A 12,331-nucleotide genomic window follows, 5' to 3' on the forward strand; every position below is an offset into this window, starting at 1 on the left:
TCAATTTTGGACAGCAAAACTGAATTTGAAATTCCTAATATTGACTTCTTGTTTATACTCACTTTTGTCCATGCTGTGGTTTCTAAGCCAGCTTTCAAACAGACGGTCACCACGACATACTGCAATTTTTTAAAAAGTAGAAGACAAATTTGAATTTCAACATAAATTTCCCATTCACAGTTGTTCTTTTACTTTTCTTTCAGTGAAGGGTAGACTACATTGCAAACACGTGGTCTAAACTAGGGGTCTCCAACCTTGGCAACTTTGTTGACTTTGCTGGCTGAGGAATTCTGGGAGTTAACGTCCACAAGTCTTAAAGTTGCCAAGGTTGGAGATCCCCGGTCTAAACATTAGAAATTAGATATCTTTTTTTGCCAAATAAAATATTTAGCACATTTCAGAATTACAGAACTTCAGAAATGATAGGAAGAGATGCACATACACACCCATATTCCCACGTCTCTGTCCTCATTGTAGGATCTAACAATTACTAGCTAGCAATTATACAGCAAAGCTACATGCTTAACATGCTTTATGATAGACCTAATAGAATCAGAATAAGTTTCTATGTATTCCTGGACTTCTATAGCTGTATGACATGGCAGGTGACTGGGTTCTACTAGGACATGTGGGAATTCCAGGACTTAAAATATTGGAACTATGATGCGAACCAGAATAATTCACCCAATCGGAAATCAGAAATATCTGAATATAAATTCTCATATATTCCCAACAGATTTAAATCCAAATCTCTTTCTCAATGCCTCCAGTGACAATTACCTTTCAACATGTTGCCATAACTTCCTTGGGCAAAATTCCTTAGCTTATAATAGCTGCCCAGTTTAAGAAATTTGACCCATAACTTTCTATGGCATAATAATGGCAATCCTAAGCACATTCTACACAATTATTTATTATACCCAACCATAGGGAATTGTAAGATCTTGGCCAAGAATGACACAGGACAATTCAGCCAAAATTCAGTTCTCTATTTGCTAATGCCAAATAGACAGAATCTTGCCAGAATAAACATATACAAGTAGTCCTTGACTTTCGATCACAACTGAGCCTCAAATTTATGTTGCTAAGTGAGAAATTTGTTAAGTGAGTTTTGCCCCATTTTATTACTTTTCTTGCCACATTTATTTATTTTATTTATTGGATTTGTATGCCGCCCCTCTCCGTGGACTCGGGGCGGCTAACAACAGGGGTAAAAACAGCATGTATAAATCCAATACTAAAACAGCTAAAAACCCTTGTTATAAAACCAATCATACATACAAACATACCATGCATAAATTGTAGAAGCCTAGGGGGAGAGAATATCTCAGTTCCTCCATGCCTGACGGCAGTGGTGGGTTTTGAGGAGCTTACAAAAGGCAAGGAGGGTGGGGGCTATTCTAATCTCTGGGGGGAGTTGGTTCCAGAGGGCCGGGGCCACCACAGAGAAGGCTCTTCCCCTGGGCCCTGCCAAACGACATTGTTTAGTTGACAGGACCCGGAGAAGGCCCACTCTGTGGGACCTAACTGATCACTGGGATTCATGCAGCAGAAGGCGGTCCCGGAGATAATCTGGCCCGGTGCCATGAAGGGCTTTATAGGTCATAACCATCATAACCTATTGCTGTGATTTGTTAAGCAAATCACAGCAGTAGATAAATTAGTAACCCTACTGTTAAGTGAATTTGGCTTTCCCATTGGTTTTGCTTGTCAGGTGGTCACAAAAGGTATAACATGTCCTGGGACACTGCAACTGTCATAGTTGTTAAGTATTGTTATTGTTATGTATCTGAATGCAAATCAAATGGGGATGTTGAAAGGGTCATTAGTGTGAAAAATAGCCATGTCACTTTTTTCAGTGTCATTGTAACTTTCGACTGTCAGTAAGTGAACAGTCTAGGACTACCTGTATTTATTCTCACCCTAACAGATGTATCCTGGGAGATTCTAGAGCAGACCTGGGCATGGGACGGCCCCTGGGCTGCATCTGGCCCACCCGCTGTCTCTGACCGGCCCGCCCGCTATCTGACCAGTCCACGGAGGTCGGGGTCCACTCCAGTGAGGGGATGAAAGAGATCACTGCATCTGCCGGGACTCTTCCGATTACTGCTTTCCTGTTGAATCATGAGGAAAGCAGGAACCGGAGGAGTCCTGGCTGACGCGGTGAGCTCTTTCATCCTCGCACTGGAGCGGACCCCGATCTCCTACCGAGAGCGGGTGAGCACAGAAACCACGCAAACACTCCAGCGCAGTGACTGTGGTGCACACTGTGTTGCCGTAAAGCAAACAATTAGGGGTCTGTAGAGTGGGTCTGGGTGTTTAGGTCAGGCCAGGGTCTGGGTCTTTACAGTATTGGGTAGACCTGAGTTAATTATATTAGTCCGGCCCTCTAAAACCATCCCAATTTCTCATGCGGCCCCATGGCAAAATTAATTGCCCACCCCTGTTCTAGAGAGGGGTTATCCCAAATCTCTGAACCAGCTCTGGGTTGTGTTTTCTTCCTTCTTGGAATCTGCTCCCTTCTTAGGAAATTGCCACTTTATACCTTATCCTCCCTTTGTATCACCAAAATATATCCACAATTGAAATCTTACAATAGTTAACGTTTCATTTTTAATGCATTAGCTTACCGTATAAACAATATTTCCAACAAACAGGTAGTCAACAGCCTGGCCATTTGTTAATACTGTATCTACAATAAATAATAATAAAAATAATAGATACCTTTTCAGTAAAGGATTTTTCTCATATATAGGCTATATAAAATAGGATTTGCAACAAAACGAACATATATCAAATACAATCAATGAAAATGCAAATAGGGTACAGTGTTCCCTTGATTTTCGCGGGTTCGAACTTCACGAATAGCCTATACCACGGTTTTTCAAAAAATATTAATTAAAAAATACTTTGCGTTTTTTTTCTATACCACGGTTTTTCCCGCCCTATGACGTCATACATCATCACCAAACTAATAATTTTTGCAAACAGATAACAAAAAAAATAATTATTGTTAATAAATAATTATGTTTATAAATATCAGGATCACTAAGTATCTTATTCAATGGTGAGTACCAGTAATAATGGTGAGTAAATGGTTGTTAAGGGAATGAGAAATGGTAATTTAGGGGTATAAAGTGTTAAGGGAAGGCTTGTGATACCGTTCATAGCCAAAAAATGGTGTATTTACTTCCGCATCTCTACTTCGCGGAAATTCGACTTTCGCGGGCGGTCTCGGAACGCATCCCCTGCGAAAATCGAGGGAACACTGTATATGCAGCTACTCAAAAGTAGGTCCCATCAAGTCCAATGTAATCAAGTTAGTATAGAATACCACTTAACATAAATTCCATGCTCAAATATCTTAAAACAAGCAGGAGGCCCAGCATAAAGAACAGAGGGATGTATCATTTCATTACATATAATTAGGGCAACAAACGTCATTTTGCTGAAAATATAAAAGGTAATCAAAAGGAGACATTCAGACAAAGTACATAATATGTTCATTTCTTGACAAGCTTTTAACAGTTATCTGTGTTGAAATTAGCACAACAGGTTTCTCAGAGCTCTTTAAATAAAAGCACATTGAAAACAAACAGTATAACAAGTAGCTTTCGCTGAACCACAAGTTAAAAATAATATACATACATCTGCAACCACATAGTTCTCTTTCAAGAATTGAAAAAGACCAAAAATGTATGCCAAGAACTAATAATCAAGGTAAAGGGTCAATGATAATAATCAAACATCAGAGATGAACATTTCTAGTGACCACATCATCTTGGTGCCTCTGTACTACATCCAGATAATTCTCTTCTGTTTATTTTTGTTGGATTTCCCTTGATTTAAAAAGAATTTTGCATCCCAATGATACATTTGGAAAACTTTCTTGTTTAATACACAATATATCTTTAAAGTACTTAGTGACTAATGACTGGCATCCAAATTTGACATCCAATCCCTCTATAGAATTGTGTAAAAATACTACAGTACGTTAATTAATCATATCAAATAACAAACTTAGCAATGCTTCTGTCATCACCATATTTATTTCTCCTAGATAAAGGAATACAATATTCTAAGAAAAAGAAAATATGTATTGCTGCAATAGATAGTCCCATTTTTTTTTTCATTTGGGTTACAATCCAGAAAAATAATCCAACCATAAAGATTAATCAGTTCCAATATGCCAGCTCAAGAAGTATACAACAATGTAGACGAGAGAGATCTAAGGAGTGACTATTCATTTGTGGCCTGAAATTGTAAGTTGCATATTTGAATTGGGGAGGGCAGGGAGACACGATATCACTAACTTAATTTGAATATTATGCTTGATTTAAAGCAGTGATGGGCAAACTGAACATGCACAATTCGGGGCTGTACCGAATTTTGCGGTGTTCGGTATGCTGAACACGAACACGAATTTTTTCCAAATTTCGGGCAAAGTTCGGGGTCGTGTTCGGTGTTCGGAGCTTTGACGTCACCGGCAGGTTGCTAAGGACGCCAAGATGATCACTTCCTGGATTCCATGGAATCCAGGAAGTGATCACCTTGGCGTCCTTAGCAACCTGCCGGTGACGTCAAAGCTCTGCCCCTGGAATCTCTTCATGGGAGGGATTCCCCAGCTCCTTCAAAGGGAGGTCTTCACGTAAAAATAAACATTGTTATTTTTACGAAAAAGGACACCGCAGCGGCACTGCAAGCAAAGGGCGGTGCTTTCACGTAAAATTTATTTTTACGTGAAAGGACCTCCCTTTGCTTGCAGTGCTGCTGCGCTGTCCTTTTTCGTAAAAATAACAATGTTTATTTTTACGTGAAAGGACTGCCCTTTGCTTGCAGCGCCGCTGCGGTGTCCTTTTTCATAAAAATAATGTTTATTTTTACGTGAAGACCTCCCTTTGAAGGAGCTGGGAATCCCTCCCATGAAGAGATTCCGGGGGCGGAGCTTTGACATCACCGGCAGGTTGCTAAGGACACCAAGGTGATCACTTCCTGGATTCCATGGAATCCAGGAAGTGATCACCTTGGCGTCCTTAGCAATCTGTCGGTGACGTCAAAGCTCCGCCCCCGGAATCTCTTCATGGGAGGAATTCCCCATTCGGGTTCGAGTTCGGCCGAATTTTGCATAAAATTCGGCCGAACTTGCCGAACCCGAACACCGTTGGGTTCGCCCATCACTAGTAATGCTATAACATACATTTTTAAAAATTATAGAATATACAGAGCTTTAACAGGCAAAAAAGTCTCTCTGAAGTAAAACAAAATTTGGATTATGATCACCAATCTGAATTACAGATAGTTCATTAAAATATAAAAACAAAGTAAAAACAGCATAAAAATATTAAACATTCATAGTGGACCCAAAAACCGTGTGAGGTTTACTCTATAAATGAAGCTGAGATCAAGAAAAGTTTTGCACAAGAAACTAAGTTAAGCAAAAGACTCAACATGTCTCCCTGATGGACATTAGGTTAGATCTTGCTGATCATTCTTTATGGATTTGACCTCATGACATCGTCTTCATTTTATTCCTGGAATTAGTTGATGACCTACTTTCAGATTTAGCTAATGCAAGTGTTAATGTGCTTTCCTCTCTCCTGCACAAGCTTTGTCCTATGCATGAATTCTGGTGACTATGGTAATGATGTAATCGGAGGCTGGAATGAGCCCAGCATCTCTTGATGACTTTTGGCTGCAGCATATTCATCCTCTCCCTTCTGATCATTCCACACAAACTTTTGTGGCCATGTTGGCTTGGAATGCTGACAGTTATGACACTTGGCTACTGAAGGCATAATGCCTAGCTGGTGCCGTCCAAAGCTCAAATCAGATCATACACATGCTACTTCTCAAAATGTGTTATCTCTCTAGTGAAAAACAAAACAAAACAAAACAAAAGACTAAAGAGAGTGCTAGGCCTTCCTTTAAAAGTAGAAGGTTCTCTTTAAAACAGAAAGGCAGCAGCAGCAAAAACACCATAAAATCATTTGCTATGCTAATCTTTGAATGTACAGCAGGGTATCCATCAGTTTTTATAGCAGACCTGCTTTTGATCTTCATAGCAATATATGTGTTGTACATACTCCTGATCAGTTGGAGGATGATGAAGATGTTGAGGACTCGGATTCAGATAGCGTTTATGAATTAGTGTGTGTGGGGGGGTTACAGGTAGTAGAACAGGTGGGAGGCCAGCCACAGGATGGGGCTATGAGTTCAGGATCTAGCGAGGGAGAATCAGATGCTCGCTGGGTTAACCCTAAATTCAGAAGGGTTCAAAAACTTAGAGAACAGAGGTCTGGAAGAAGATATTAAGGAGAGGAATGGGTTAAATACTGCAGTGATGTATTTGGCACGTCAGGGGGTCAGTGGAGAAGAAGGGTGGAGTTTCAACCTTGTCGAAGGGAAAATGGATGTATTTTTGCCACGCTAAAGTAAGCAAAAGTAGTTCTGTGTTATTAACTGTCAGTTCTGCTGTTTTTCAAAGTAATGCTGTTAGGAAAATAAATCTTGTTAAGTGGAGCAGCAGGAGGAATGTGAGGAATGCAACTAAGAGAGATAACGGACCCAGTGTATGTATGGAATGTGTTTGAATTAAAGGAGAGCAGAGAAATAAATGGAGTTTCTTTATTCATGAAATAATGCATTTAATAAGAGTTGTTTGTAATTGCTAAAGTTCTACCAGAAACCAGAGAAACCAGTGTGTGTGTAACATATTTTTGCTGATAATTAAAAGGAAGGGAGATTAATATAGATCTGTTTGAAGTTTATTATGCTGTTTTCAGCTAGCCATACCCTTACCGGGATTGGAACCTGCAGAGTCTGCCTTGTAAGGCAGTAGCTTTAACTTCTAGACCCCTGGTTCTCAACCTGAAGCCCATGCCCCACAGGGGGCAATTTCATTTTTAATGAGGGCAATTGGAACCTTGTTTAAACCTATTTAATGGCCTTTTAGGCTTCCCCTGTGTGAGTAGGTCACTTTTTGAACAATAAAAATGACATCTCATGGGGTGGGGAGGCCTCAGGATTTTAGAGATGCTTAGGTAGGGCATGGCCAAAAGAAGGTTGGGAACCACTGATCTACCACCTTCTCCGGGTCCCGTCGACTAAACAATGTCGGCTGGCGGGACCCAGGGGAAGAGCCTTCTCTGTGGCAGCCCCAGCCCTCTGGAACCAGCTCCCCCCAGAGATGAGGATTGCCCCCACCCTCCTTGCCTTTTGTAAACTCCTTAAAACCCACCTCTGCCTTCAGGCATGGAGGAACTGAGATATCTCCCCTTGCCTATGTAGTTTTATGTATGGTATGTTTGTGTGTATGCTTTTTAAATAATGGGTTTTTAGACTTTTAATATTAGATTTGTTATTTTAGACTTTTAATATTAGATTTGTTACTGTATATTGTTTTATTACTGCTGTGAGTCGCCCCAAGTCTGCGGAGAGGGGCAGCATACAAATCTAATAAATAATAATAATAATAATAATAATAACAACAACAACAACAACAGCAGCAACAATAATACACCATAAGCTCTCCTCCTCTCAGCTATACAGACAGGGGTGGGCTACTACCTGGATTGGGGAGTGGGTGCAGTTGGGTAGCAAAAATGGAGCTCCACCCTAGAGCACCCAATTTGCACTGAAGGATGTTGAAAGAAAATGCAGGGCGTCCTGCATAAGCCATGCCCACAGTGTGGTAGTAAAAATTTAGGTAGTCCTTCACTTTATACACATATGCCAAACACAAATATACCAATCCCCATTTAAATCTTATGAAATGCTTTTAAAGATGGCATTTTAAATTTAAATTAAGTTTTGATCTAATATGAATTTAATGTTCACCATTATAAAAAACCCTGGAAAACAAACAAACTCTAACTTTTTGCGTCTATCTAGTAGTTATCTTGATGTTTGCAGTCTGGATCAGACATCCCTAATGCAGCAGAATCAACAGAACTTTTGGGGGGCGGGGAAGTTGGGCAGGAGCCGTCTCACACCCACAAAAAATGACTCTCTTTAAATTATCAGGTCAGGTAAATAAATATTTGGTCAAATTCCTTTTTTCATTAATCTAAACCAAATGCTAAGACATACAGTTAGGGAAGCTGCATAACACCAATGTACTTTCTCCTTTTTAATGTATAAATCAATTTAAAATAAACATAGCTTCACCAATGGACATTGGTGATTTACAATGGATGTGAATTGCTATCTATTAAAGATGGCATACAGAAAGGGAGGACTTGGAAGATCATAGCTGATAAATGTTAGAAAACTGTTGGTCTGTCTGCAATGATTAATTTCCAAGGAACATGTTTTGACCCCAAAATGTAAAGAGGCTGGCTCAGAAAGATGGACGATTACTTAGTTAACATATGGGAAAGACCAATGCATTTATTTACCATGTTCTAGTGCTTTCAGGGGAAGCCAAAAAAGAATGATGGAGTGGATCAAGGCATTGATGCAATGACCCCAGAACACCTAAAGGAAAAACAAACAGAGAAAGTCAGGAGAGGGATCAAACTTTCCAACAAATCCCATCAAACGATTCATTAAATCCCATCAAATGAGTGAACAATTTTTAGTAGAGGGTGTTTTCTTTCATTGCAAAAGCTGGCGTGTACCACACACAGAGATAAAGACAAATAAAAAACAAAAACAGAAGGAAAATTCAACAGGCCTAAATCCACACAAAGACATCCCTCTCTTTGTTAAGTTTTGAAAAAAGTATGCAGCAAAGCCATCTATGTTTTAGATTTTTAAAAACGTTTTTATATGTATCAATCCAAACATTATAATGAAGTATGCCTTTGTGTTTCCTGGAATTGAATTTTAGGTAGAGGAAAACTATACCACAAGTATCCATTTTCTATTCTTTCTTGTGTCTGAGTGTTGGTTCATATAAATCAGCCAAGGAAACCATTAAAATCCGACAGTAAGTAAATTTAGCATTAAATATATGAATGCAATTAATAGTGGTGTCGGGGACAGAGCACGAAAGGTTAGTCATATAATTAACACAGGGAAATCTAGGCAGTTCGCAAAATGCCCCAGAACAATCTAAATATTCATCTGACTAGCAACAATCTAGAGTTTGGGAATCTTTTTGGACTAGGAATCATCCTTTTTAAAATGATTTCTTCTTCGGGAATCAAAGGCCGAAGAGATCTTTGCCAAGTTATTATATTATTAGAAAGAAGTAGGGCTGGATTTTCAATTTTTCCATGACATATTCAAATATTTTACTCATTCATGAACTTTTTGTGTGAGCTGGTAATTGTAGGATAGATATTTTTCCTTTCTACACAAGGATGTCATTGTTTGGAGAGGGCACTTCCCAATATAATGCTGCAAAAATAGCAGAAAGCATTTGTCCTTGTTCCCTTCCATCTCCATCCTCTCTCCTTTCTGTGTTACATTTAATTCTTTTATTTATCTCCACGTTCTGACAACCATTCCTTCTCAGAAACTGCCATATGCTTTATAATTCAAGCAAAAGTTCCCTTGAAATCTAGGGAGAGAAACAACTTAGTTTTTACCTGGTGGCAGTGATGAAAATTTTATTTCCTAAATTTGCTGACATTTAAAAGGCACTCACCACATTCAGAAGTATTTTTAATCACATTAATCACTGTCATCCAATTTTTTCTGAATACATTCTAAAACAAACAGGGTTATGTAAAAATAAAGTGATCAAGCAACTAATCCCATGTTACACCAACACTCCGCAGTCTGCATCAGTTTCCGGTCACAATTCAAAGTGTTGGTTATAAAGCCCTTCATGGCACTGGACCAGATTATCTCAGGGACCGCCTTCTGCTGCACGAATCCCAGTGACCAGTTAGGTCCCACAGAGTGGGTCTTCTCCGGGTCCCGTCAACCAAACAATGCTGCTTGGCGGGACCCAGGGGAAGAGCCTTCTCTGTGGCGGCCCCGGCCCTCTGGAACCAACTCCCCCCAGAGATTAGAATTGCCCCCACCCTCCTTGCCTTTCATAAGCTACTTAAAACCCACCTCTGCCGCCAGGCATGGGGGAATTGAGATATTCTTTCTCCCTAGGCCTTTACAATTTTATGCATAGTATGTCTGTATGTATGTTTGGTTTTTATATTAATGGGTTTTTAATCGTTTTTAATATTGGATTACTATTGTACGCTGTTTTATTATTGCTGTTAGCCGCCCCGAGTCTCTGGAGAGGGGCGGCATACAAATCCAATAAATATTAATAATAATAATAATAATTCAGATATTCAGCAAAACTCAAAACAATCCTGTTTACTCTTTATTTCTGTAATAGGATGACGGAAAAATACATGGAAAACAAGAATATCTGTCCTCATAGTTTCTTATGCTATTTTTAAGTTCATTAAGATCCCACATGGAAAAAAAAAGTAATCTTTTGAAACCTTAAACCTCCAGAACCTTCTTATATTTTTTTTCCTGTCCTTTAAGCTCTGAACCGCTGAAGTTTTATTAGATAGAGTCGTTTAATAAAACACGAAAACTGAGAATGGAGGAAATTCTCCGAAATATGAAAAGAAAATATTAAGTGTAACTTTACCTGCTTATCTCCCTGAAACATCTTTTTAAACCTATAACCCGAAGGGGACAATAAAGTCATCTCAATATTTTCCCTTGAATCTCTGGAGAGGAAGTGGTGAAAAGGCAACAGGTAAAAGTGTGGGAACATTTCGTCGCCAAATACCAAACCAGTTGGAACTTGTTGCAAAGAACACACAGTGATATTGATTAATTCTTACGCAGGCGTAGAGACACTTATAAAAGTACAGTGATACCTCATCTTACAAATGCCTCGTGATACAAACTTTTCGAGATACAAACCCGGTGTTTAAGATTTTTTTGCCTCTTCTTATAAACTATTTTCACCTTACAAACCCGCCGCTGCCGCTGGGATGCCCCGCCTCCGGGCTTCCGTTGCCAGTGAAGCACCCGTTTTTGCGCTGCTGGGATTCCCCTGAGGCTCCCCTCCATGGGAAACCCCACCTCCGGACTTCTGTGTTTTTGTGATGCTGCAGGGGAATCCCAGCATAAGAATCCCAGCAACGCAAAAATGGGTGCTTCGCTGGCAACGGAAGTCCGGAGGTGGGGTTTCCCAGCGAGGGGAGCTTCAGTGAAATCAGAGCATCGCAAAAACACAGAAGTCCAGAGGTGGGGTTTCGAGGACTTCAGTGTTTTTGCGATGCTGCGATTTCACTGATGCTCCCTTCGCTGGGAAACCCCACCTCCGGACTTCTGTTGCCAGCGAAGCACCCATTTTTGTGCTGCTGGGATTCCCCTGTAGCATCACAAAAACACAGAAGGTGTTTTTGTGGGTGGGGTTTCCCATGGAGGGGAGCCTCAGGGGAATCCCAGGAGCAGAAAAACGGGTACTTCGGCTGGCAAAAGGGGTGAATTTTGGGCTTGCACACATTAATCACTTTTCCATTGATTCCTATGGGAAACATTGTTTCGTCTTACAAACTTTTCACCTTAAGAACCTCATCCCGGAACCAATTAAGTTTGTAAGACAAGGTATCACTGTATATGGCTAATATTCCAATTTGGAAACCTAACGCCTGACCTTTTCAACTTACAACAGGGAACGGGGACTTCTCCCAGGGAGAGTCATCATGCTTTGGATGGAATTAGCAAGCAGAACTCCTGCCAATTCAACCTACTAAATGAAGCAGACATTTTTTATACCCTGTTTCAGCTGGATGCCAAAATACTGCCAATGTTGTAGACAGTCTAGTTGCCGTGGCTCAAAAGATAATGAGAACCAGCTCTCAGAAGTTAATATTCAAAGCTTAAATTATTCTAAATGCTACCATAAATTTTGTACCTATTCCTAGGATTGAGCTGCCTTTAAGAATAAGAAAGATATAACTATGAATATATAAATTGCATTTCCATGGGACAAGGAATCTCAAACTATTCTTAAATGGAGGTGTCTACATAGATTTGAGTATTTCTTGTTTTGGGAACCCAAACCCTGACAGTACTGACTAGGGAGTAATGTACTGGATTTGTATGTGAGTTAATGTGGCTACTCAACCTAATGCTTGTTGACATTCATTGTCTTTTAATATGGGCTTGTTGGTAATGTGAGATCATTTGGAATTTCCCGATAGAAATGTCAGCATAGAATATTGCAATTGTGTTGTTATTGACATTTGACATTTCATAGCTAATGATATGGAACTTGGATTATTAATCTGTATCCATTAACTGTATAGGCCTGTATAGTTTATGTATGGTATTATTATTATTATTATTATTATTATTATTATTATTAATTATTATTTATTAGATTTGTATGCCGCCCCTCTCCGCAGAC

At 39.7% G+C, this 12,331-nt stretch overlaps 1 protein-coding gene across 7 annotated transcripts in view; it reads right to left on the reverse strand.

Moving 5' to 3' along the window:
• Positions 1-12,331, reverse strand: part of ATP8A2 (ATPase phospholipid transporting 8A2) — a 460,631-nt gene that overhangs the window by 126,296 nt on the left and 322,004 nt on the right. For all 7 annotated transcript variants that reach the window (XM_070749818.1, XM_070749817.1, XM_070749821.1 and 4 more), the window contains 3 exons: positions 8,397-8,475; positions 2,631-2,692; positions 63-119 (listed from right to left, as the gene is read on the reverse strand). In XM_070749818.1, the coding sequence (XP_070605919.1) occupies positions 63-119; positions 2,631-2,692; positions 8,397-8,475 (198 nt within the window). The remainder of the gene's footprint in view (positions 1-62; positions 120-2,630; positions 2,693-8,396; positions 8,476-12,331) is intronic.

This window comes from Erythrolamprus reginae, chromosome 4 (assembly GCF_031021105.1).
Source record: "Erythrolamprus reginae isolate rEryReg1 chromosome 4, rEryReg1.hap1, whole genome shotgun sequence".
Taxonomy (NCBI): Eukaryota; Metazoa; Chordata; class Lepidosauria; order Squamata; family Dipsadidae; genus Erythrolamprus; species Erythrolamprus reginae.